Genomic DNA, 25435 nt, shown 5'->3' with positions numbered 1-25435 from the left:
TGGCTTATCCACCCGCCCTCCTTGAGCGTCCAAGGAGGGCAGAGTGCTTTTTGGACAAGAACCCTACAAACCCAACTGAGGAATGTCCCAACCTCCACCCTATAAACATGGAAAAGGGAAAGTTGGCAAAAGATCCTCAGGGTCTTTCCCTGATTCCAAGACACATGGCTTATGAAGTGACTCTTAGGTGTATATTTACAATAAGTGTTTATTTTGTGTGGTAGTATTCTATCTCTCAAAAAAATCTATTACTGAATCAGGGACAGACACAGTTTACAGTTGACCTCCTTAAAAAATCAAGAGAATACGGTCATTCAGATCCTGCTAATGTAAAAATTGTTCTTCTGACCGTGACTTGCCCCTTTCTGGCTAGTAAATCGTGAAGTTTGGGGTGTGTTCAGCTCCAAGAGGACAGCAGAGGAGGCCTGCACGAGGCTCCCAGGCCACACAGTTCTCTGCGATCCCAGGGGGCCTGTGCTGGGGCCAATCCATCTCCCACCCTTCAGAGGCACCAGCCTCAGGCGAATGACCCAAGGAGAAAACAGGTTGGCCACCTCCAGGGTCAGCTTAATTCCTGGATGGATCCTCCCTCCCCAAAGAGGGACAAGGAGCCTGAAGAAATGACAGCTCCAGGTTCCAAAGCAAAGTACATACTCTTCAAGGAAAATCACTCAGCCAGAAATAGAGGCCAGGGTCCTCCTACCCCTCTTCACCCTGACTGCCAGCCTGGCTGTGTGACCTTGGGCAAGTTACTTAACTTCTCTAGGTTTTAGTTTCCCTATGGATGAAGCAGAAATAGTTGCTCAAACTCTATCTCATAGTACACAGTGAGGGTTAAATGAAGTCAAAAACGTAAAGTAAGTGGAGAGAAAAAAAAAAAAGACATTACACAAACTCAAAAGTAGCATTCCCTGATATCAGTCCCTCCTGCCTCCCGCCCCGTGGAGAGAGGGAAGGACCCAGTGACTCACCAGTGGCTCTATTGTGCTGAGGTCTTTAATTTTGTTGCCACTTAAATTTAGATGTGTGAGGTTCGGACACTTTTCTGCCAATACTTCCAGGCCCCCTGAGATTCTGTTATCGCTTAGTTCAAGCTAAACAAGGCAGAAAAATAAAAAGCAGAAACAGCTCTTAAAATTAAGGCTCGAAGCTCAGTGCCTCCTGGCTCTCCGCAGACAGCAGGGAAGGGAAAACTGTCTCGGGGAATCTTCGGCGTGTTGGGGCAGGCAGCTGGTTGCACCTGCAAATTATGCTCCCTAAATGCGAAGTGAGGACCCTTCCTCCTCCCCACCCCACCTCCCCGCTTGAGGGCACACACATACACACTCCACTCTATTTACCTTCTTAAGTTTGTTTAACTTTGGTAAGTTTGCGATTGAGGTGAGGCCTACGTTGATTGTACTTAAGAACTCCAGTTCTTCAAATTCATCTGTGAGGCCTTCGATTTTGCCTTCAATTGACCGACAGTTGTCCAGGACAAGCTCTTTCACCTGGAAAGGGAAGAACTGTGTGAATGGAGGCAAGGAACGGGGCTGAGGCAGGAGAAGAGAGTCAGGACTCCTAGGAGGACAGGGCGACAAACCCAGGAAGCAGTCCACCATACACTACGCACAGCACTTGCGGGGCATTGCACTGCACATGCCCACCCTGGCCTTCCCACCTGGGGGGTCGGGTTGAGGTGAGCAGAGCTGCAGAACAGGGGCCACTCCAGATAGGAAGCGTGGCTGAACCGCAGAAGATAAACTCAAGCTCTGCTGCCATTAGCAAGGTTGGTGATCTCATTCCAACCCTACCCTGCAATACCACAGCCTCCAGATCCCAGCTCTAATGTTAGAGGATCTCTGAGCCTCACCCCATACCCATCATGGCCCCAGCCTAATCCAACCCAAAGCCAGCCCCCCACTTCCCATCCCCAGTCCCCGTGCTCCCTTCACCTGTGTGTGTCTGTGACCTTCTTACTGTTGGTGTATGTACCCCCTTCCTCTCTTGCCGCCAGTCAGAACCTGCCCACCTGGCCTGGAATTTGCGACCACAGTCACTGCTTGGCCTACCCCAGGGTAGGGAAAGTCAAAGAGGGGCTCCTCCAACTCTCTATTCACTACACCAGTGCTGTCCCTCAGAACTTCCTGTGAAGATGGAAAGCTCTGCACTGTCTAAGAGGGGAGCCTCTAGTCACTGAGTACCTGCAATGTGGCTGGTGAGACCTAGGAACTGAGTTTTAAATTTTATTTAGTTTTAATTAATGTGTGAAGAGACACATGTAAGCTACCAATCAGATACCACGGCCCTCGACTTTGCCCTTCATGGTTGGTCCTGAGTAGAGGATGGAAATCCACAAGCCATAGGATGGGTCCATTATGAAATGCTGAGGTTGACCAAGTCCAAAAGCTGGTCTTTGGAGGCACCCCTGTGGTCCTCTCCCCTACTCAACTCTTTGGAGGTAATTTGCTCTACTGAGTTCTTAAAATTCTCTTCTCTTCTCTTTTGTGCCCCAAATCCTTTATATCTAATAAGGCAGAAAGAACTGATAAAAAGCTACCCTCTCATTAGGTTGTTAGAAGGCAGACTTGGCTCCAGGGGAGATGCCAGGCTTTGGTACAGATGGTAGGGAGACGAGCTGAGGAGGAGTAATCGTGTCTCGGGCCTGAACTGACCAGGGAGTGAACCAGGGAGGCCAGGATGCTGGCCCTCCAGGGAGATGCCCAGTTACCCACTCCTGTCTCTGAGCAATCGGGCAGTCCCTGTTCTCCCAGGGTTGGCAGGCACCTTAAAGAGGACCCCTCCTGGCCACACCTGGTGCCTGACAGCATCCCAGCCTGCTCCCTGCAGCCTCCAGGAAACACGTGCTGCTGCGGCCTGGATATGCTGATCCCTGGGACTTCTCACCCACAGTCACATGGTGAAGGCTTGTCCTTCTCAGCAGCAGTCCCACATTGTCTGAAAGGTCATTCCTGGCCCTCAGAACCTCCTCTTCCTAGGGATAAGCAGACGGGCCTTCTAACCTGTCTGCCAGGGCTGCCCCCATGCTTCCCCACAGCAGGCTAATTTGCTTAGCTTTTCCCTGCAGGGCACAGGATGCCTGTGCTGCCAGTCCTCCAGGTGCCCCTTCTACTGCGTCACTTCTGGGTCAAATGCCGACTTGGGGAACAGATCCACAGCAGGCCTATGGTGCCCCTCAGTCCACCCTTGCCAGTGAGCAGACAGGGGAGCTCCGGGCACATGTGGGACCCAGCGACCCAAAGCTGCCCTGCGCTCTTCCACCCTAGCAGAGAGATGCACTCGGCTCAGCCCAGGACAGTGGCAATTTGCAAGGACGGGCAAAGCCAGGCACAGCATTAATCTCTCACAGCTGGGAAGCTCTGGGCCTAAGCACTGGCGCCAAGGCCCACCTTTCCTTGGGCCTTTCCTCTCTTTTCCCACTCTCTCAGTCCCCAGGAGAGGCCAGATGTCGAGGTCAAGTCACCTTCTCAAGGTCAGTGGCAAGAATGCCTGGGAATAAATCCTACCCTAGGGCAGGAAATCAGTGTAGAGCCAGGAAGCCAGGCCTCAGGGGAGCAGAGCTGACCGAGGGAGATCAACTGTACTGGGGGAGGGAGGACCCCTCCTTCACGCTGTAGTAGACACTGGAGTCACACGGCCCACTGTCTTCTTTAGTTACTGTTTCCTTGGAAGGCCTTGGGAGTTCTGTAAGCTCCGCCAAAGACAGACAAATATGAGGAGGGATTCCAATCCACCCTCAACGATTTCAGACATGCAGTTTTTCTAACCGGGTCAAGGGCTCCTCCTCCTATGGCCATTAGTCAAGGAGAAGGCCCAGAGGTGGGGGGAGGTGGTGCTGGAGAGTCAAGGGAATTCCTCCCGGAAGTCGACCTCTTTCCCGGAGCAGCACAGTGTGGCTGGGAATTCTACAGACAGAGGTTCCAGTTCCAGCTCCATACCCAAACTGGTGGCCATCCTCTCGGGACCAATATGCAAGTAACTACTACTACTACTACTACTACTACTACTACTACTACTACTACTACTGTTTTATTAATAACAACCACAGGCTCTTTCCTGAGCCCTCCGCAGACACCCTCTAAGTGCTTCACCCACAGTGGCTCACTACTGAATCCTCATAACAGCTCTATGGTGCATTCTCCCATTTTATGGCCACATCAGAACCACCTACCTACTACCCTAAAGTGCAGGAGTGTGTCTACTGGACCGAGGTGGTCAGAGGTAGTCAGCGACAGCTCCTGATGATTTCTCTGACATTCCCAAACGTAGGGCACAGGCCCTCCCAGAGCACCAACTCAATCGGACAAGCTGCCCTGACAGCCACCTGCTCCCCCCTTTAGCCTCCTCTTTTAACTGTTCCACCAGCTGGGTGGGGGCCATTCCCAGCAGTCCCCACCCTGGTTACATTTCCTCAGTAACCAAAGCACAAAACAACCCAGCCCTCCTAGCTCAGATGAGGCTGAAGTCAGGGAGCACAGATCTGGAGAGGAGCGGGGGGACCTCACTTTCCCAGGGAGCAAGAGGCTGCTCCCAATCACTGAGAAGGAGGGAAACCTGTGGTGTCTGGAGGGCCAGGTCTGTGGGGCTTGTGGGGTCCCCAGGGTTTCGGCACTTCCCTCCTGGCGAGGGTTTCAACACTGTTTGGGGAGAGATTAAAGAAGAGGGGCAAGTCCAGGCTTAGACCCCCAGGTTGCTAATATCACCAAAAAGCACAAACCACCCTGGGGGAAATCTACTTCTTCTTTGTGGGGTGATGTGTCACATGGGGGATGGCAGGTAAGCTCCCTCTTAAGTGTCTGAAGTGGACCAAACAGGAAAAAACAAAAATGCCAGCCCAACAGCAGAAGTCAACCCGCCTACCCCCTACCTCCAAAGAGGGCCACACTTTAGGCTATTTCTTTTTTTTAAATATATCTTTATTGATTTCAGAGAGGAAAGGAGAGGGAGAGAGAGAGAAACATCAATGATGAGAGAGTCATTGATCAGCTGCAGCCCGCAACCCGGGCATGTGCCCTGACTGGGAATCGAACCCTGATCACCTGAATCCTGGGTTGACGCTTAACCGCTGAGCCACGCCCGGCCGGGCAAGGCTACCATGTTTCAAAACCTCTAACCCCACCTGAAACCTGTATGTTCCTATTAACCACTGTCACTCCAATAAATTTAATAAAGTGGAAAGACAACAACAACAACAAAACCCCTCTAACCCACCCCAGTGTTCTTCCAATCCCTCTGAACTGCTGCGATGGCAGCCCGCTTGCTCCCGCCTCCGGTGGTGGTCATGCTCTACACCCTCCCCTGTGAAGAGAGCATCCCTTTGACATTCAGGCAGTGTTCTGCTTAAAAAAAAAAAAAAAAAAAAATGAAAAAGAAATATAAGGTCCATTTCCTCCTGCCAAATCCTGTGTGTGAGCTAAGTGCAAAGTTAAAATTAAACTGAAAATTTGTACTTTGGGTTTAGACTCCCTCCCAATTCCACTGGCCATTTAAAAATATCTGAATGTGGTTTACTCCCTCTCTAGTCCAACAGCTGGGACGACACTGCTTGTAATCAGGAACTCTGTGCTTCATGCCTCAAGTGCCAACACCCCAGAGAGGCCTAAATATCCATACTTAGCCCCAAAGAGATGTGAGTGGGACACTGAAAAGTTCCCTAGAAGTCAGACTGCCCAGCTCCAGTATTTCCTGAAAAACTTGTCCTCAAAGCAAGAGCGTGGCAGCCATTTCTCACCAACGGGAGCTAAAAGGTCCATGATCAACACGAACACATTATTACTGAGGAACAATCCACTGGGCTGCTTCTAAACTGTGCAATCGTGTCTTTTCTGTAGCTCCAATTTGACCATTCCTATGTTCCCAACACTGTAGCCCTGGTCATGGTCATGCAAGTCACTCTAAGCCTGCTCTGCTTCCAAATGGGGCCTGTGACAGTGGGGACATTGGACTACTGGGAATAGGCCTCGACTGGAGGTCAAGGACCTGGCTGGCTGGCTGAATGAACCCTGACTCTATCCCCAAAGATCTTAGGCTCTGCCTCTGCAGGAAGGGGATGCTATCGGTTTAACCTATAAAATGCAAACTCCAGCCTAGAAAAACATTCCTGGCTTCAGGCCACCGCCTGGGGGAAAGAGGGATTCAAGTTCCTAAACTGACCAAAGAGGCCCTCCACTCTGATCTCCCTCCACTTCCTCCAATCTCATTGCTCCCCACCTCTCATCCTTGCACAAGGCCCCAGCTCTGAGCATCCCAGGGCACCAAGGGCAGCTGCTGCATGAATCATTTAATCATGTATTAAGCATCCGATCCTCCTAGAGGTCAGGGGCTGTCCTTCTCCATAATCAGCCTAGTGGGGAGTGGACACCAGAGCAACCACTTAACAAATGTTCTATGTGCCAGGGCCAGCACTAGGTGCGGAGGCATATAGAAAAAGTCAAACCACCATGAAATTTACAATGTAACTGGTCCAAGACAAACTGAATGAACCCCACCTTCTGTAAACAACAGCAACAATGTTTCTCAGCATGTCTTGTATTCTGAAGACAAGTGTAAGTCCCTAGGAGGTGGGCCAACTGTGCACACTCCTCCTGACTTGACCAAGAGCTCTGCCTATAAGAAACCTCTCTCCAGACAGGGCACCCCTATGACACTGTTCACCTGGGCCCATGCTGAGGAGACAAGGAGGCGACAGTGAGCAGAGGTGCAGTGGCCGGCTAGGAGGAGACAGACAGCTGGTAAACAACTACAGTCCAGTGTCCCGGGTGGTAGGCCTGAGGTTGAAACTGCATTTTTCAAATGCCTCCACCCCAGTGAGGACAGGCATACTAAGGGACCTCGAAAGACCAAGAAAGGGGACACACTATATCAAAGCCAGGACTAGCCATATAATATGTAGGGCCCAGTGCAAAATGAAACGTGAGACTCCTTGCTTAAAAATTATTAAGAATTCCAAGACAAGAGCAGAGGGCCATTCTACGCATGGGGCCCTGCGTGACACTACATAAGTCATGTGCCCATGAAGCTGGCCCTGATTTAAATGGACAGCTTGGGCCTCAAACAGAGCCCTCTGAAGGCCAGAACCAGAGAGAAGGAACCTGAGTGCGAACTGCCCTTTATTTTTCCAGCACTTCCTGAGGCAAGGTGGAGAGGTGGACAGAAGGCAGGCTCTGGAGTCAAGACAGGCCTGGCTCACTTCCATTCTGCACTTGCTTGCTCACCTCACCTCTCCTGAGCTTCCTGCAATGACAAGAGTGCCCGTCACCTAGGGTTGGATTAAATGAAATAATACTTAGAGCATCCCCAGCTTTGGAAAAAGCCTCTTTCCTTCCCTTGATTCATAGTCACCTTTATTGCTGTGTCCCCTGTCAAGGTTCAAGAGTGAGAACAAGGGTGGGCCAGCAGATCTGAGTCACCTCAGCTGTTTGTAAGGCCTCCTCATGGAATACACAAGGCCTCTCAACGTTTTGGAAGACTAAGATGGTGTACCCAAAACACACCCCTCTTGCTTTTCACAGCCACACCTTGTTCTGATTCTTTATTGCCACTAACTTCAACTCTTGATTTTCTTTTTTTGCTGAGCAAGACTTCAATATATATTTGTAGCTTTGGTTTCAACCTTGTCAGTCCCTGACCAATTTAGTTTTCAGGTTCCAGCCTTGCACAGAAAATAAGACAAATCAAATTGACCCCGTGTTGGTTTTTTTTTTTTGTTTTTTTTTTTTTTTTGGTGCTCATGGGTTTTAAATAGGTCAGCTTTTAAATGGGCCATCCCCTGTTGCAGATTTCTAGCTAGAAGGCCAGGCTGTCAGAGACACCAAAGCAGAGGGGAAACGGGCTTCTTTCTCCAAAGGTGTTCGATTAGAGTGATAAATGCTTGTGATTTTGTCATTTTAACCATAAAATCTACTTTTGCTTCACAGCCAGTGTGACAAAACCTGCAAAAATCAGAGCAGTTCCATGGGGTAAAAGTCAGGCTCTGGGAGAAAAGTCAGACATTTCGAAAGCTAGAAAAGCCTTTGGGATCATCTAGGCCAGCGGCTTTCTGACCACAACCCACAGTAAAAAATACATTTGCACCTTAACTCAGTGCACACGTTTTTGTGTTTACAGACATATACACTGAAACAAACCTTACCCTGTTAAAATTACTCTTTTCTATTACATTAAAAAAAATTTAAGCATGATCCGTAGTTTGCAAAATACTGGTCTAGTTTAGACCTTTTTCCAGAGAAAGAAGCGAGGTCCAGGGTTTGCCTAGAGCCCAGGACAGGTGATTCTTCTGCCATACCATGCACACCGAACCACTGCTCTGATCAGAAATCACAGTCCCCTGTGGAAGACCCAGGAATCATCCATGTAGCTTTTAGTTTCTGCTAATAGGAGGCTGTTCTGCAGTCTCAATGGTAGCTAAGACTCAGGTGTCCACACCTCTTAAAGATCTTTTAAAATCTTAACTAAAGGGCAGGGCCCCACATTACTTTAAAATAAAAATAAGTAAATAAAAATCTCTCCAAGAAGAAAAGCATCTGAGTGCCTGGATTCTGTTTCCTACAATAGAGCTCTGGAGGCATGGGTGGGAGCGCATGGCCGCGGGAAGCCGGTGACGCCATCCTTATTATTTTAGGGAGCCAGGGAAGCGAGCAGGCGCTGCAGCGGCGGTAATTAAGCTGTTGGCCGGCGAGCGTCATAGGCTGCGCGCGGCTGGGGGAGGGCCTGTATTAACATAAGCCTGCCACTGGCTCCCAGGCTGCCTGGAACCGGCTTCCTACCTCCTCCTCGGGTGTGGGGAGGGCTTGGTGTCCGTCTCGCCAAGACAGAGAAGCTGGTTCCACTGCAGAGGCTTCCTCCAGCCAGAAGGACAGACTCAGGGCAGTTACCACCCCAGGACCGCCCGGAGGGGGAGTAGGACCTGAGCCTTGGGCCTGTCTGATAGGCCTGTTTAGCTTGTGAACCTGAGCAAGGCTGCGGCCCCTCCCTGATGTTATGCCTTTGCTTTCCTCCCCTAAAACCTCATTTCTCTCGTCCAGCCAGTCTATTCCACTTCAAGGACTTGGCAGTTCCACCTCCTGCAGGAAGCTTTCCCTGACTGCACAGCCCTGCACTAGCGCTGCCTGAATTAAGAGCATGTGAAGGAAAGTATTCCCAGAGCGAGAGAAAATAGGCCTAAAGGCTGTTTGGGAGCCAGGAAGTGGGGAGCAGTTCGGAGTGGGAGCGGTGAGACTTTTGGAACGGATGTGTGACACGATCAACTGAAAAACCTAGCAGGCTGCAACTTCGAAATGGTCATCTCTTTCTACCTCCAGTAGGTTCTGGGAGGTCTGAAGAAACAGGAGTTGGAAGCACAGTGAAGACACTGGTCCCAGCAGGTGGTGTGTGATGGGACCAGGGGAAGGAATGGGGGAGAAGAGCTCGGAGGTGCAGTGCAAAGGACAGTCATCAGGCAGCTGACCTGGACTCTGGTGCTCACTTTGCCACTAACTTGCTTGTGCCCTGAGGGAAGTCACGTCTTCTCTCTGGCTTCTGCCAGTCCCCTAATCCATATACTGAATGATGGAGTCTGAGTACAGAAATGCGATTCCTTCTGGTTCCAAAACTCTCTAGTCCACACACTTAGTCCCACCCATACCCAATCGCAGTCACTGTTCCCCAAAAGTAGGTGGGACATTTCATGGGCTAAAGAAGCCCAGAATTCATCACTAAGGGATGCCAGAAAGGAATTCCAGGACACTGGGCAATTATCCCGATAATTACTAAAATGTGAAAATCAATTGTGTAGTCTCTCAAAACACACTTGGATCACAAAACAGCCGCTAGAGGTCTGGAGTGTTGGGTTCCAAATGTGGAACTCTGGCCTCCTCCCGTGTGTGGTGTCGGCCACCTCACAAGGCAGCAGGGGCAGGCACCTCAGCGGGCAGGGTCCTATTCCCTGCTCAACAACCCTGCGGTTCATAGAAAAACCCACACCATCCACAAGGACCTCATTCAGGAGCCACAGCACTGGCCCCAGGCAGCAGAAAGGTCATGAGGAGACTGAAGAGGAGGGCCTAGAGAGCGGGGAGAGGAAATCCTGGTCAGTCTTCCCAAAACACTGCTTTGATCATGTCACATCATGTCCCACCAGTCCCTGTCCCAAAGCCTTAAATGGCTGTGGGGATTGAGCACAAATCCAGAGGGTTTTCAGCCCCCCAACCATCACTGCTCCCTGGCCAACCCCCCCATGCCTCCTCTGAAGGTAGTCTGTCCCCACCTCACGCCTCTGCCGGGCTCCCTGACCTGCAGCAAGCACTGTGGCACCACCTGACATTTACCCTGTCCACAGACAACTGGAATTCTGTCCATCCTATCCCTCCCAGGGAACCTGTCCCTGTCCACCAGGGCTCTCTGAGAGCCACTGCTCGGCCACAGGACACTCGGTGATCTCCATTCCTGCCGTCTCTCCTCCAAACACAGCCTTGAGGAAAAGGGCTGGGGTCTCAGTGGCCCCTGGTGCTCTGCCCAGAGGGGCTAGCTTTCAGCAAACACAAGTCACTCAAGATAGAGGAGGGGAAGGAGTCAGGCGGGCAAAGGCCAAGCTCTTATTCACTTTCTGAAGCAAAGTGCCCCCCACTAACTTCACTCGTGGGCAAGTCAACAAAAATATTTTTAAAAATGGCTTCCTGGGCCCTCTGTCCCAGCTGACTGATGTGGTTGATTTTGGCTCCTGCAACCGAATTCAAGGATTTAAGCCAGGCTGGGCTGGGACCACCTGTGGGCAGCTGGGGGTGCCTGCTGCAGAGATCCCAAAGAGTCCTAGGATCAGCAGGGTCTGAAAAGGGGACACAGCCCAGGACCTCTGGCATGGGTGTGGTGTGGACCCTGATGGCTACCTACTCCCTGCAAGTTAATTCATTTCCTCGGTTTTTCTACTCAGAGATCCATAACCTGGCAGTTCAAAGCTTCTGTCCAGCCCAGCCCACCACCATAACCCATCTAAGAAGATACCGCACCACTCAGACTTGGAGGCAGAGACACTTTCCACAGCCCTAGTATTAGGCCTCTGCTGAATTTCCAACTGGCTTTTTAAAAATGCTTCAGAGAATTAAGAGACCCCATTGTGGACACTTCTGGGGAACCAGTGGATCCAATCCAGCCTCTTGGGCAACTGAACCAACCCAGTGATTCACCCGAGGTCAGTTAGCCCACTGTGGCTCAAACCTTGGGCGGGTCTCAATTCTCCTAACTTAGGGCCCAGACCCCAAACTCACAGGCCTCTCCATAGCGAACTCCTTGAAGCCAGAAAAACAAGAGGAGGAAAAAAAAAACAGCTGTTAGGAAAAGAGCCCCGTGCCTCGACTCAGCCTCCCTCACTCCCTCCACACTCACCCCAGTAGGGCTGGAGTGCAGAAGAGGCAGGAAAGGCTAAGTGGCCTCAGAGATGAAACCCTCGACCTTGGCCTCCTTCCCTGCCAACTCTACCCAAAACGACAGAGGCATTGGCAGTGACAGAAACAGAGCAAACACTGCTGCACTGAAGCCCCAGTGTCCAACCACCAGTCGGAAACCGCTGATTTGGGCAGAAATGAAAACCAATCATGCAGAAGAAACTAAGGCTGGGGGCTGAAAGTTCCTTCTATCCAAGGTCGCACATAAGAGGTGGTTAAAACCTGGCTTTTTTTTCTCCCTCAGAGAAATTCTATATGTGCACCTTGCCAAAGTGTGTAAATTAAATGCTTATGGTAAAAGTATTGGGGATGGAAGTGTAAGAAATGCTAAGAGGTAAGCAAATGTTAGTTCCACATGCCTAGTAACTGGAAGGGGGAAAAATGGAAATCAATGGAATGAGAGAAAGCGAGGAAGGAATGGGGAGGCGAGGGGCTGCTGGAAGAAGAGGGCGAGACATGGGAGGGAGAGGGAGGGGCCGGCAGGCCTGAGAAAATGACACAGGCAGTCAACAGAGGGAAGAAAAGAGGCTGATACAAGGTTTATAGGTTTTGCTTTACACCCAGAATTCCACCCTCTTCACCTGCATTTTGGTGACACAACTTTAAAAAAAAACTTTAGAAAACTTTTTGTATTTTAAAATAGTTGAGTTCATTGTCGTTCACAAATCTATAGCTGCTTCAATCTCAAAATGCTAAAAAGCCAAAAACCTCACAATCTTTATAATACTTGACAAGTCGGGGAGGGGCTGGACAACTGGAGACGCATGAAAAGGCATCTCATGCTGTTAAGTCTTCACCACAAGCCCTGAAGGAGGTCCCGGCAGAGGTGCTCAAAAGACAGGGCCATGCCGGGCTGTGCTGAAAGAAACAAGCGGGCTGGGCCAAGGTTCCTCGGTCAGGGTCCCAAACACTAAGCTCCAATAGGGCCAAACTTCAAATTCCCAACCTTGAAGCAGAACAAATCTGAGGACAGCAGACAGAGGGGGATGGCATCTGAACACTGACACTGGAAGAAGAGTGGAAGGAACTAGGGATGTTCAGGCAGGAGGGTGGGGAAGACTCGCAACAGCTATCTTTCTTCAACTATTTAAGGAGCGTCATGCAAGCAGAAGTACACTTATTCTGTGTTCCTCTGTGGTTCAAGGACTAAGATCAGCATGCAGGAATTACAAAGAGGCAGTTTTTGGCCTGAAGTAAAATATAAGAGGATATTTAAAATCATTACACTGTCCCATAAATGATATGGGCTGCTCTGAAAAAATAAAAATTAAAAAATCAGTGAGTCCCTGTAAAAGCACAGGGATTGGAGGCTACTAAGGGACTGTCTGCAAAGAATTTCACACAGAAACAGTGCTGAACGATTACTGGATGAAAAATATTGCATGATGAAGCTCTGCCAAGAGATGAGCCTTGGGTCTTTTCTTTTCTTACAAAGCTATGGTTTGATTCTTTCCTCTTTAAAGAAGTGTTACTTATTTTGGCCACGGGCTCCATCTACTCATTCAACAATATTTACAGTTCATCTATTGGATGCTGGGCATTAGAGATACAGCAGTAAACAAAACTAGGTGCCTGGCCTCATGGGTTTACAGTCTAGTGGGGGAGCAAGACAATAAACCAATATATGTATATATCTGTACATAATATATATAAGCGCTACAAAGAAAAAAGGGGGAGGACAGCAATAGCAACAAGGGACACTCCTTTAGAAAGGGTGGCCAGGGACAGCCTATCCAAAGCTGAGCTTTCAGTGGGGACTTGAAGCCAAGTGAAGACCTTGGGAAGAGCATTCTGAGCAGAGGGAACAGGCAGGGCAAAGACCCTGAGTGGGGAGTGTGCTTGGCCCTTCTGGGGAACAGCCAAGAGGACAGGTGGCAGCAACAAAGTGTGTGGAAGAAGAGAAGGGAAGGAAGTGGTGGTGTGAGCATGGGGAGGGGGAAGGCAGCTGTCTGTCACACATTTGGGACATACTGCGTGTCACTGCTGGCAGGCTGGTGGGTTTCACAGGCAGTGGAAGCAGCCTTGTTTGGACCACAGCAAAGGCGGTAAGACCTAAAACCCGACCATAAGCCTGGGATTTCCCCTGCCCTTCCTTAAAAGAAAAAAAAGAGAAGGAGCTGTATTCAGGATTATACTCACCCAATGTTTCCAGGAAGAAATGGGCTACACCCCTGGGAAATATCCCAGGGCAGAATGTGTTGATTATGAGTGCTTGGGCGCATGTGAAGTAGTCAGAAAATCTGGTTTGGTTCTGGGCTTTACCACTTACGAACTGTGTGGATGTGGGTAAGACTTCACCGAGACTCAGTTTCCTCATCTGTAAAATGGGGAAAAGAAGTCCTACTACTCCCATGGTCTCTGTGGGACCAGAAGAGGTAAACTGCTATCCTAGAGGGGACGGGGGAAGAATTTTTACAAGCGAATTTCTTACCCAAGGCTTTGCTCCCAGAGAGCAGAGACGAGGTGTTATGCAGCTCTGACTCCCCCACTGCCTTGCATGTAGCTCTCAACAAATGTTTGCTGAACTAAAAAGCATTAAAAATAATCTGGGAAAACATTCTGCCATTTTTTTTCTTCCTATGAAATTGCAGTTTGCCAGAATGCTCCAGAACAGTCTCTCTTCACTGTAATCCTTCACTTTGGAGGAAGAACCAACTGGGTCACATCAGGGCAGGGTTCTCATAGGATAAACTCCAGGAATGGGGACAGGAACAAGGCCTGACACCACTGTAGAAGGCTCCTCGTTCTCCAGGCCACTCCAGCCCTTCTCAAACAGCCTGAGCTAATCCAGGTCCCAGCCACCAATGGACGGGACTATATACCATCCCAGAACAGGGTCAGGGGCCCTGGAAAAGCATACAAAAGCCAGAGAGTCACAATGTATGCAACATTTCACTCCACATGAAGCTTTGATCTAATCCAATTGCCCAGATAAGTAGAACAGCTGGCCCAAAGTAACTTCTGTTATTTAGAAAAATTTGTTTTAAAAAGTAACACTTTCATTTTCATGGTTTCAAAATCAAAAAGTATAAAATAAACAGTTAATTCTCCCTCCCATCCCATCCAGTTAGCCATCTCACCAGGGTCTGTTTACACACATAAAAATAAATTCAGGCCCAGCTGGCATGGCTCAGTGGTTGAGTGTTGACCCATGAACCAGGAAATCACGGTTGGATTCTGGGACAGGGCTCTTGCCTGGGTTGCAGGCTTGATCCCGAGTAGGGAGTGTGCAGGAGGCAGCTGATCGATGATGTTTCTCTCTCTCTCTCTCTCTCCTTTCTCCTTTACTCTATCTAAAATTAATAAAAAAACACAAATTCAGAATCTTATTTTTCTCCTTTTTACCCAAACAAGCATATTTTGTACTGATCTTTGCCTTGCCTTTTTCCCTGGAGTTTGTGTGATATAGTACACAAAAACCATCCTCTTATGGTTTTAAAATAAATAAAAATGCTTCTTATTTGTATTGTGTTCCACTGTGTGGATGTGCCATCATTTTTCTTAACCAGCCCCTTACTGATGAATATTTGGGTTGCTTCCAGTCTTTTGCTCTACTAATTCTATAATACAGATAAGCTGGAATCAGATCTCATTTCTGACCTACAAGGGCGGCAGTCATAGAGCCTTGAAGTCCTCCAATTTATTTTATTTTATTTTTAAATCTCACCCAAGGTTATTTTTTCCATTGCTTTCCAGAGAGAGAGTGGAAGAGAGAGACAGAGAAACTTCGATGTGAGAGGGACACATCAATTGGCTGCCTCCCACATGCACCTCGACCAGGGTGGGGGATCGAGCCTGCAACAGAGATATGTGCTCTCGGCCAGAATCAAACCTGGGACCCTTCAGCCTGCAGGCCGACACTCTAACCACTGAGGAAACCGGCTAGGGCTGGAGTCCTCCAATTTAATGGACTCACCACTGTACCTATGCGGGTAAGTTACTTCACCTCCACTCACTCAATAAATGCTACTCCAGAACCTACCAAATGCCAAAAAAAAATTTTGTTTTAATCCTTACCCAAGGATATTTTCCCCATTGCTTTTCAGAGAGAGTGGGAGAGAGAAACATCAACGTGAGAGAGACTCATCGGTTGGTTGCCTCCTGCGCACGCCTTGACCGGGGCAACTGAGCTTTGCAACTGAGGTAACGTGCCCTTCGCCAGAATTGAACCCAGGACCCTTTAGTCCATGGGCCGATGCTCTAAGCACTGAGCCAAATTGGCTAGAGCTCAAAATTGTTTTTAATCTTTAAATTTATATTTATTAAGACATTCAGCTATGCCTGTCAGTGCACCAGACAATGGGATCAATAATAAAGGTATCCTTGCCCCCTGCCCCCAGTGTCCAGTCTGCAAGGGACAAGCAGAAGAAACTGCTACAATACACAGGCACAGTTAGTTCAGTGTGCCTTGAAGGCAGGCTATTCCCCATCTGGAAATGGGTGGCCATACCTACACCTTAGGGGTGTTCTCAAGGAACAAAAAAGTAATGCTTTTAACAACCTAGCATGATGCAAGACTTACAGTAGGGGCTCAATACGCTCCTGTCCCAGAAGGGGGTCTTGCTGAAGGCAAGGGCAGCAAGTACTCCAGGCAAAGCACACAGCATTACCACGCCTGCTCTACAACCACGACTCTTTTCTCACAGGTCAGAATACACGGCTGCTGGTTTTGAGGCAGCACATCAGTCCCTAATTATGCCTTACCCTACTTTAACTGGAAAACGATGTGGCCTTCTCCCACTTTTCAGACCCTCTTTAGTATCTGAGGCACCCTGGGCATCCTTCTCACCTGTGTTTACAAGCCCTCGTGTACAAAAAGCAAGTCAGAGTCTAAGAGGAAACCCAGACATATTCATTAAGGCCCTGGCACAGAAAGGCAAGGGCAGGAACACGAAAAGTGGATTTCACGGGGATTTACCCTGACCATGTAAAATAATCATTCAAAGGGGGAAAAATCTAAAGGAGAAAAATCATTGGACCTCATATTTATTTTGTTTTCTTTAATATATATTCTATGTGCTGCACAATAAAACATTTTTAAAACTCAGAAATTTTGGCATCATCTGTTCCGCTTTCCTAGGGAAACAAATGCAGCAGATTTTATGATAGAGAAAAGAAATGGAAGTCAGGAGACCAGAGTATTTCCATATTCTCAGCAGCCCCAAAGCGTCAGGGAGAAGGCAGAATGTCAAAGTGAAGATTCGAGGCTCCGTGCGTAGCTCTGGTCAATGATGTGGCTTTGCACACAAGCACAGCTCCTCAGTACTATTTGACCTTACGCTAATTACTGAACTAGCTTTCTGAGCCTCCGTTCCCTCATCTGTTAAAGTGGGAATAATCCCACTCATTTTGTAGTATTTCTGTATTGATTAAATAAAAATAAATAGCATGTCTGGCACATAGACATTCAATAGTTAAAAATAAACAAAATGTATACTACTTTTCCTCAATATTTAGTAAAAAGATAAAAATCTAGTGCCTTCCCTTCAGAAGCTCAAAGCAGAAGAGTAGGCATCCAATTATTCAGCCCCCATAATACTGGGAAGCTGGTTCCCTAACAGGCTAATTAACAGAGTCTTACTTCACCAGAAGCTCCTTTCAAATTCATGCAGGACACCTGCTTCTGGATGAAAACTATCAGCCAATTAAGGCTCACCCTTTTCCTTGGAAGAGGTGGGTCAGGGCTGGATTTGTGACCTGAACTAACTGTGGGCTTCTCAGCTCCTCAAATAAACCCTGGGGGCCCTGAGTCCTGCCTCACCATCTTTGGTCAGAGGCATTGGCACATTCTTCCTAGCCCATCCAAAGGCACCTGGACCCCCAAACTATGAGGGAGGGCCTGGACCAGACAGAATCCAAAGTAGCAATGGGGGCCCCTCCATGAAGCTCTGTCATTTCAAAAAGACCAATGGAAATCCCACTGTGACAGGTAGCAAGAGCCTGTGGTTACGAAAATTGGGCCATATCTCTGCCTAGGGAGGCAAAAGACCAACTCCATGTGATTAAGCCCTGGCCTGGAGGGCTGACTGGCAGTTACAGATGTGTTTAACATTTCTGCCCGCAACCCCCAACACACTCAGCCATAAATGAGAAAACAAATCTATTATTGTTAATAAATGCAATCTGGAAGTAAAAATTTTTCAGAGTGTGAGTCTCAAGGATAATAAAACACATTCTGGGATGAAAAGACAGAGGGTCAGCTGGCCAGGGGAAATACCCAAGGTGGTGAGCAGAATATTGGCCAGTTATATTTTGTCCCTCTTTTGTATCATTTCATCTTTCCTACTAATCACCTCATGAATTTGCATCTTAACCTCACTTCGCCTCAGTTTGCTCATCAGCAGGTAATTCATAGGTACTTACTGATCAGATACATACTTGAGGTTCTGGCTCATGGGGGCCAGTAGTCCAATGTAGGTTACTTCAGTCTTTGCTCAAATGCCACCTCTTCAGGGAAGCCTTCCTGGATCACCCACCCCCTTTCACACAGCTTTATTTGTCTTCACAGATCTACAACACCAGCAATATGCCTTTGATTGGCTTATTGACTGTCTCCCTCAATGGAAAGTTAGCCCCACGTGGGCAGTATAGATGACGTGCTCATCTACTCCAACACAGAATGCAGAGAACAGAACCAGGCACACAGCAGGCATACAATCAATACAGGCACACCTTGGAGATATTGCGAGTTCAGTTTCAGACAACTTCAATAAAGCAAATATCACAATCAAGTGAGTCACATGAATTTTTTGGTTTCCCAGTTATATAAAAGTTATATTTACACTATGCTATAGTCTATTAAGTGTGTGATACCATTATATGCAAAAAAAAAAAAAAAAAAAAGTGTATACCTTAACTAAAATACATACACTCTATTGCTAAAAAATGCTAAGAGCCTGTTGGGAAAATGGCACCTATAGACTTGCTCAATGCAGGGTTGCCACAAACCTTCAATTTGTGAAGAGCGCAGTATCTGTGTGAAATGCAATAACTCGAAGTGTGCCTTATGTGAGAATGAACCCCTCCACACACAGTATTTTCTATCTGCAGAAACCACCCTCATAACTCAGGCTCACATCAAATACCAACAGGCCATGCTGCTCACCGGGTGACACCTGTGGCTGTTAAGCCCATACAGGCCTGGTTTCCAGCTCAGTGGGCACCTTTTGGACCAGATCCAGACCTTGTGGAGTTTATAGCCACTGGTCAAACTCGAAGGTGCATTTTTCACTCTCACATCTAACCCTCCCCTGTGGTGGTTCCCGACAATGACCACACTGGCCACCGGAACTGAGGGAAGACTCCTGAGCGTCTATCTACAAAGGCCAGCTGCCTGCCCTGAACCAAGTACCCTTTCGCTTATATGAGGAGAGCACTCCATTTCAGCTCCCAGGCCTGCTCCTCTACCTCTGCCCCAAACAGCGATCCTGGATGACCGTACTCTGAAGAACCCTCCCCAGTCTCACAGACCACACCTAAACGTGCTGACACACCAGCTCTCTTAATCAAAACACATAAGGGCATGTCTGCAACAGAGCCGCAAACTGGATGGGGGCTAAAAGCAGCAGAACCAATCATTATGGCAGCAGGCCAACCTCTGCAGATAGGCCTCGTCAGGCCTACCAGAGACAGCTGGGGAGCTCTGCTAACGTACATGCCTGCCCACTCTCCCCAGGCCACACCCAGGGTGCACCCAAAATTCCATGAGGAAAGGGAGATGTACAGAAGTGGAAGGAATGCCCTGGGTGAATGTGATGGCCAGTTCCCGGGCCTCCCTATGGAACAGGCCCCCGTGCCAGAACAGACAGATCCTTCGCACAGGCAGCCCAGCTGGAGGCTGGAAACCAGATGACGTCATCACAAAGCCTTCCTGATGCACCCAGCTACAAGGGAGCTATGCTGGGCTCTGCAAGCCCTCCTCACTGCCCTCCAGAGGGCGGATGAAGAGACACTGACCAACCCAATGGGGAGGGAAGCCACAGTGCACACCCCAGGAATGTGCTACGAGAATTAGCTGACAGAATGCTGCAGTCCTGGGACTTCAGAATCACCTGAAGTCCTGGGACTTCTACAACGTCAAATGTAGATGTAGAAAGACACAATTTGCTCCCTTTCTTGACTTCCTGGAGGAGACCTCTCAGGAGCTGTTTGAATGAAAGACAAAGGCCTGGGAGGGGCAGACTGAGTTCTGCAGCCAGGAGGTAAGCTAAGAGGCAGGAAGGATTACAGGCACAGAGTGACTGCTTCAGAAATGGCTAGCCAGGCAGAGAACCCCTAACCCCAACCCCACGATGGGAAGTCTGCAGCTAGGCTGATGTTGCTCCAGCCCCACCTCAAAATATGGGGGCTCTGTTCCCCCTGGGACTCCTCCTGCCCCCTCCTACCTGCTTTAGCAGCTCAAGTGAGGCCTCCTCCTGGGGCAGGTAAAGACAGCTCTCCCAGAACTGCTCCCACCATGTACAAGCTCAGACACCTAGTAAGGGGCCTCCTTTTAGACAGGTTGGCTCCCCTGTCCAAACAGCTTGTTCAAGTCTGGGCTGGTTAAATGTATTAACCTTCAGGGGCTGTCCACAGTACACACCTGGCACAAACCTCATTTCTTTCGGTCCTAATGATACCCCCTGGGAAGCAGATATTATTATTGTTAGTCACCATTTTACAGATGAGGCAACTGAGGCTCAAAGAGGGTACCTGCCAGATTTCTTCAAGCAGTGGAGCTCTGTATTGCTGGGCACTGCACAGTACATCTGTTTGGCCCTGAGGTACCCTCCGTACAAGAGGCCCACTGGCTTGCCTCTCAATCTCCTGGAAATCACAGAGGGGCCAAGTCCAGGCTTGCTCAATAAATTCCACTCAACACTCCAGCAGCAACCTCATGAGATACAGGTACATGAAAAATTACAAGTGTCATGCGCAGGAATGTGCATGTGTGTGAATTGTGTGGCCATGAGGGGGTATGCAGGGGCCAGGCCAAGGACTGGAAACCTGCCCTCCAGCAGGTTAAGTCCTGCACCCTTCTTTCCTATTTCCTGTTTTCCTTGCTCCATTTTCCTCTCCTTTTACTTCCACTTAGCTTATTTCTTCCCACCTGCTGTGAAGTTTTGCACCTGCCTCAGTGTGGTGGCTCCCAACTGTGCTTCAGAGCCTCGGTCAGAGACTTCTAAAAATACAGACTGGGCACCACCCTCGGAGAAGATTCCTTAGTTGGTAAAGCCTGGGAATTTCTTAAAATGCTCCCCTGGTGGTTCTGACATACAACTGGGGTTGCAATTTGCCTCCCTCACCACACCTCTTTTTTCCCTGTGTGCTGAGTTCTCCACCACCCACACAACCACCTTTCTGAGACCCACTCCACCCCCCCCCCCACCCGCCCGTCCCAAGACACAGGAACTGGATTCAACAAATTCAATCTGCTATACAGATACCCAAGTAGCATTCCTGTAGCTACCTGCATCACTCTGGATGCTGGCTGGGCACACAGACCCTGTCGGTGAAAGAGGACTCTTCACTCTCCCTCCAGTCACATCATCTGAGCCTGCAGGTGAGGCCAAGAGCTAAGGTGCTGGTGGTTACATAACATGGGATGAGTCCCTCCCTGGGATGCAAGCCCCTGAAAGTAATCCCTTTAATTTTACAGGATCTTGCCTCAAACCTACCACTCCCTAGGCGCCCCCCCCCCCCATGACTTCTGCAGGAGGCAGCATGATCAGGAAAACCAGTCCTTCTAAGACACCCGTGATTGTCGGGTCCCAGCACCACTTTGCTAAGGTGCTTCAAACCCTCAGGCCTCTTTTCCAGCTTCACTCTGGCCCTCCATCCCTGCTCATGCAGCCTGAAGCGGATCCTACCTCTGCCCCTCCACTGACCAGCCTAGGGCTGCTGATGGAATCCTCTCACCTCACACTTCTGGGCCTCTCTAGCAGGAACAGCCCAGGGGTTGGCCTTGGCTGAACCCTAAGGGATGATCTGAGGGAGCTTAGGGTAGGTCCGTGCACAAAGCCTAACCACGAAGCGCTGAGTGACACACAGAAATGGACACTTGATTTGCTGGGAATCTCAGGCAGACCATTGGATTTCCCATTTATCAAAGAAGGGTTGAGAATGCCCTCCACTCCTGCCCATCACACACCAGGGCTGGGAAGATCTTAATAAGGACAGGGTGCCTGGTAAGGTAAAGGCACTTACTGTATAACATGAACTTTTGTCACCAAATTAAAAATAAAATAAGCAACTGATTAAAGCAGTGGTCTCCTAACTAGATCACCCAAGACAATCCACTGGGATGCAGGAAGAAAGTATTAGGACTTTTAATATCTTCCAACTTGTCCTTAATTTTTAGTGTTATGTTTTATAATATATATATATATACACACACACACACATATATATATATAATATATATACGTAGTGTATGAATAATCCATAACTAAATGGTAAACATACTGGGACTCAGGATCAAATTTTTCACTATTACGGGGTGTAAAAGCTGGAAGAAGTTGAGGAACACTGGGCTGAGAAGGTATGAACCACCCGCCCAGTGGCAGGAGCTCACACCCACCCAGGGGAGAGCTGAGGGCACCAAACCGCTAGTGCATCCGTGTGCTTGGCTCACCAGAGAGAGGGCGATGAAAATGACAAGAGCACCATGGCAAGTACCATGGTTCCTTCCTCCAACCAACACGTCTAGAATGGCCACCGTAAGCCAAGTATAGTGCTGAGCTCTGAGGACACACAGTGCTAAGCAGAAACAGGTCCTTAAAATCAAGCAGCTTACCAGCTAAGCAGGCGGAGAGATGCTAATTAAAACACTCACACTCAGGAATATATAATTACAAACTGAAGCACTTTGAAGGAAATTTCTATATGAGTTTTCTAACAAAAGAACCAGACCTGGAGCTGAGGAGGCTGGAGGATGGAGATGGTAAAGACGGTTAGATGCCAAGCAGGTGATGGTGGCAGGTAAAGCGTGGACCAGGCCTGAGAAGTAACAGGCAGTGAGTGAGGCCAGCACAGCGGGAGGGGGGCAAGGGAAAGGGTGAGAGGAAGAGGCCAGCAGTGGCCAGTCCATGCAGGACCTCGTTGGTCTCACTAAGGACTCTGGGCTTGATCCTAAGAACAATGGTGCATTTTAAGTATAGGGTAACGATTTCATCTGTTTTGTTAAGAGCATTCTGGCTGCAGTTCCAAGCATAGCTTCCAGGGGGCTGTGAGACAGGGAGGTTAGCTGGCAAGAGGTAGAGAATATTTTGAGTTGACAGGACTTGTGATGGCTAGAAAGATCACATGCGTGCATGCTGGGCGGGGGATGGAGGAGGTTACAGAGGTCATGGGTTCTCGCTGAACATGTTGAATGTGGGGTGCTTTGGGGATACTCAGTGGAGACACCAGGTGGGTCCTGAGCTTAGCCAAAAGGTCAGGGCCAGAGATGTAAACTGCAGCTGTTGACGAGGGAGGACAAAACTTCGTGGGGAGGGAATACAGAAGAGGCCCCAGGGCCCAGGCTTAACTGGGTCCAGTACTCCATGGCTGCACAGATGAAGGCAAAAGGCAGCCAGAGACTGAGGAGCAGCCAGAGCTACAGGAGAAAAACCAGGGAAAGGGAAAGGGCAAGGAGGGATGTACCTCATGAAGGTCAGGGTATAAATGCTGCTGAGGAGTCACGTAAGAGAAGACAGGGAAGGCTGCTGGGATTTGGGGACCTGTGTGGGAAGCAAACCGGACTGAAGAGGGTTGAGGTGTGAGAAGTGAGGAGCGGAGGGGGCTATAGGCAATTCAACACGCTGCACGTAAAAGGGGAGAGACGGGCAGCAGCCACAATGAGAGCAAAGAATCGAGGGAGGTTTGCTTCTCGCTTTAAGGTGGGAGGAACATCCTACGCTGGAGGAGCATCCATCCGAGAGGAGTGGTTAGGTGCCCAGAACAAAGTAGGGGACCAGAGGGCAGGCAGGGATGAGACCCAACGGACGGCTGAGCTGGGCGTGGACTTGGTCTAGGAATTTCTTTGGAAACCAAGGGGTTTCCGTTTCCTCTGTGAGGGAGGAGCTTGCGGCTGGGAGAAAGGGTCTGAGGGGGTAGCGGGCAGTGTGGGAAGAGTCTGAAATTGCTGCCGAGGGCAGAGACAAAAGGAGCTGCCCCGGAGAGCCGCAAGTCGCAGCGCTGTCCTCGGCAGAAGCCACTGGGAATCCAGCGCGGGGCTGTGCCACAGTGCGTAGATGGGAGAGTTACACTCCCGTTCAGGGGCAACACATTTACCGGTGAATTGTTTGTGGGGGAAAATAACTTCTGGCAAGTTTGAGGCTTGAGCTTCTAGCCTCTTTTCCTACTGAAACAAATGCTACTTTTTTTACGTATAATGTGTCTGTTGATACCGTAAGATTTATTTGTAAGTGAATGCCAAATGTGGTGTTCTAGCAAAACCAACCATAACAACAACATATAACATTAATACATTGAGTGCTTAGTGTGTGCCAGGCTGTAAGGGAAGGCACTGCGGGATGAAGGGGGGGGCAGGATGACCGCCCAGGCAGTCTGGGTGGGAGCAGCAGCCGAGGGCACTCTTCTCTCTCCCCAGCCTTCCTCCTCCACACTGGTAAATAGATGTGGGAGCCCCCAGGCCACCTGCACAGTGTGTGGTACCCAAGGATGGAGGGCAATGGGTGATGAGGGTAGAGAGAAGGGGCTGGAGGAGCATGCTTGGCTTAGAGTCACTGACACAATCCGGAACTCCTGAAGGCATCCATCCAGGGTAGGAATTTAGGATAATTCTCTAGTGCCATGAAAAAGTTTGGGCTGTGAAAGAGCCAGAAGAAAGGAGAGCAGTTTGAGAAAACGGGACTCAGAAGTAAGCTGGCTTAAAAGCAGGAGAAGTCACTACTGACCCTCAGGGGACAGATGTCACAATGCTACAAATGACATTTCCTCATCTCCCCAAATCAAACCACAAAACATTTGAGTGTGAAGGAACCTTAACATTCATCTTTAAATACTAACAATTAATGAAATCAATTTATGGGTCAAAGCCAGCACACTTGTTTTAATGAAAAAGTGTCTGACACATAGTGAGGGAGGCTCAATGTCAGTTTTTCAAATGGCATGCAAGTATCTACACTGGGCAGTGGTATAAAGCATCTCTCTTACAATTAGGATCAAAAAGTATGAAAGCCACTAATCTAATTCAACATCTTCATTTTAGAGTGAAGAAAACAGAGGCCCAAAGCAGCAAACAACATGCCCAAGTTAGTTAATAGCAAAGTTGAGAACAGCACTCAAGTTTCTAATAGCTCTCTGGTAATTTCCTCACCAAACTGGAATCTCCAAATGCAAATACCTCTGGGAAAGACAGCCTGACTTTAATCCACCTTAGAGTAAAAGATAGTAAGCAAGCAGATCTTTTAGATCTGCTGCCTGGAGCAAGATTAGGTAGAGCAGATAGACGAGTGTATCAGGGCAGTGGTGGAGCCAAAACAAAATATATTTGAGTGAAAACATGGGGGTTGCAGGGTGTGACCCAGTAGACACAGGACAGGGCTTGGTGTGGTAGAGCAAAGGCATTTCATCGTTTACAGACTTTGTATGAACCAATATCATCAGGACAACTGGTTCTATACAAGGAAGCGGCTTTCATGTCTGGGTAGGTGGCCCTGGGCCATGGTGCTTGGTGCATCTCTTTCGACAAATTTTATTAAACGAGAAGTTCTGAACAACAGATGCCTTCACAATTTTCCATCCCTGCCAGACTCCATCTCTGTAATGAAAACATCACTGGTGGGTGTTTATCATTTGTTGTAAAATTATATTTCAATGTAATGTTATAATAATAAATATATAATTCAGAGTCAGATCCATGTTTCTCTACTTGTGGCAGGAAGGCAGTGGTGACAGGGACTGGTGGGGGATACTTTACAGGAGACCAGAGAACTGGCCACAGCAGGGGGTGGACAGGTCACAGTGGGGGAGGGGAGGGCATGACAGCAAACATCTATAAGGGAGTGCCCCCTCTGGACACCAGCGTAATGAGC

The 25435-nt window shown here is 48.9% G+C and overlaps 1 protein-coding gene across 1 annotated transcript in view; it reads right to left on the bottom strand.

Annotated features, from left to right (window-relative positions):
- Window positions 1–25435, bottom strand: part of ANP32A (acidic nuclear phosphoprotein 32 family member A) — a 38819-nt gene that overhangs the window by 6612 nt on the left and 6772 nt on the right. The window contains exons 2-3 of the mRNA XM_016198077.2: window positions 1341–1490; window positions 972–1094 (exon numbers count right to left, since the gene is read on the bottom strand). Coding sequence (XP_016053563.1) covers window positions 972–1094; window positions 1341–1490 — 273 coding nt within the window. The remainder of the gene's footprint in view (window positions 1–971; window positions 1095–1340; window positions 1491–25435) is intronic.

This window comes from Miniopterus natalensis, chromosome 1 (assembly GCF_054644295.1).
Source record: "Miniopterus natalensis isolate mMinNat1 chromosome 1, mMinNat1.hap1, whole genome shotgun sequence".
Classification (NCBI taxonomy): Eukaryota; Metazoa; Chordata; class Mammalia; order Chiroptera; family Miniopteridae; genus Miniopterus; species Miniopterus natalensis.
Note: the sequence above shows the minus strand (reverse complement) of the source record. Positions and strands in the feature narration are given on the sequence as shown.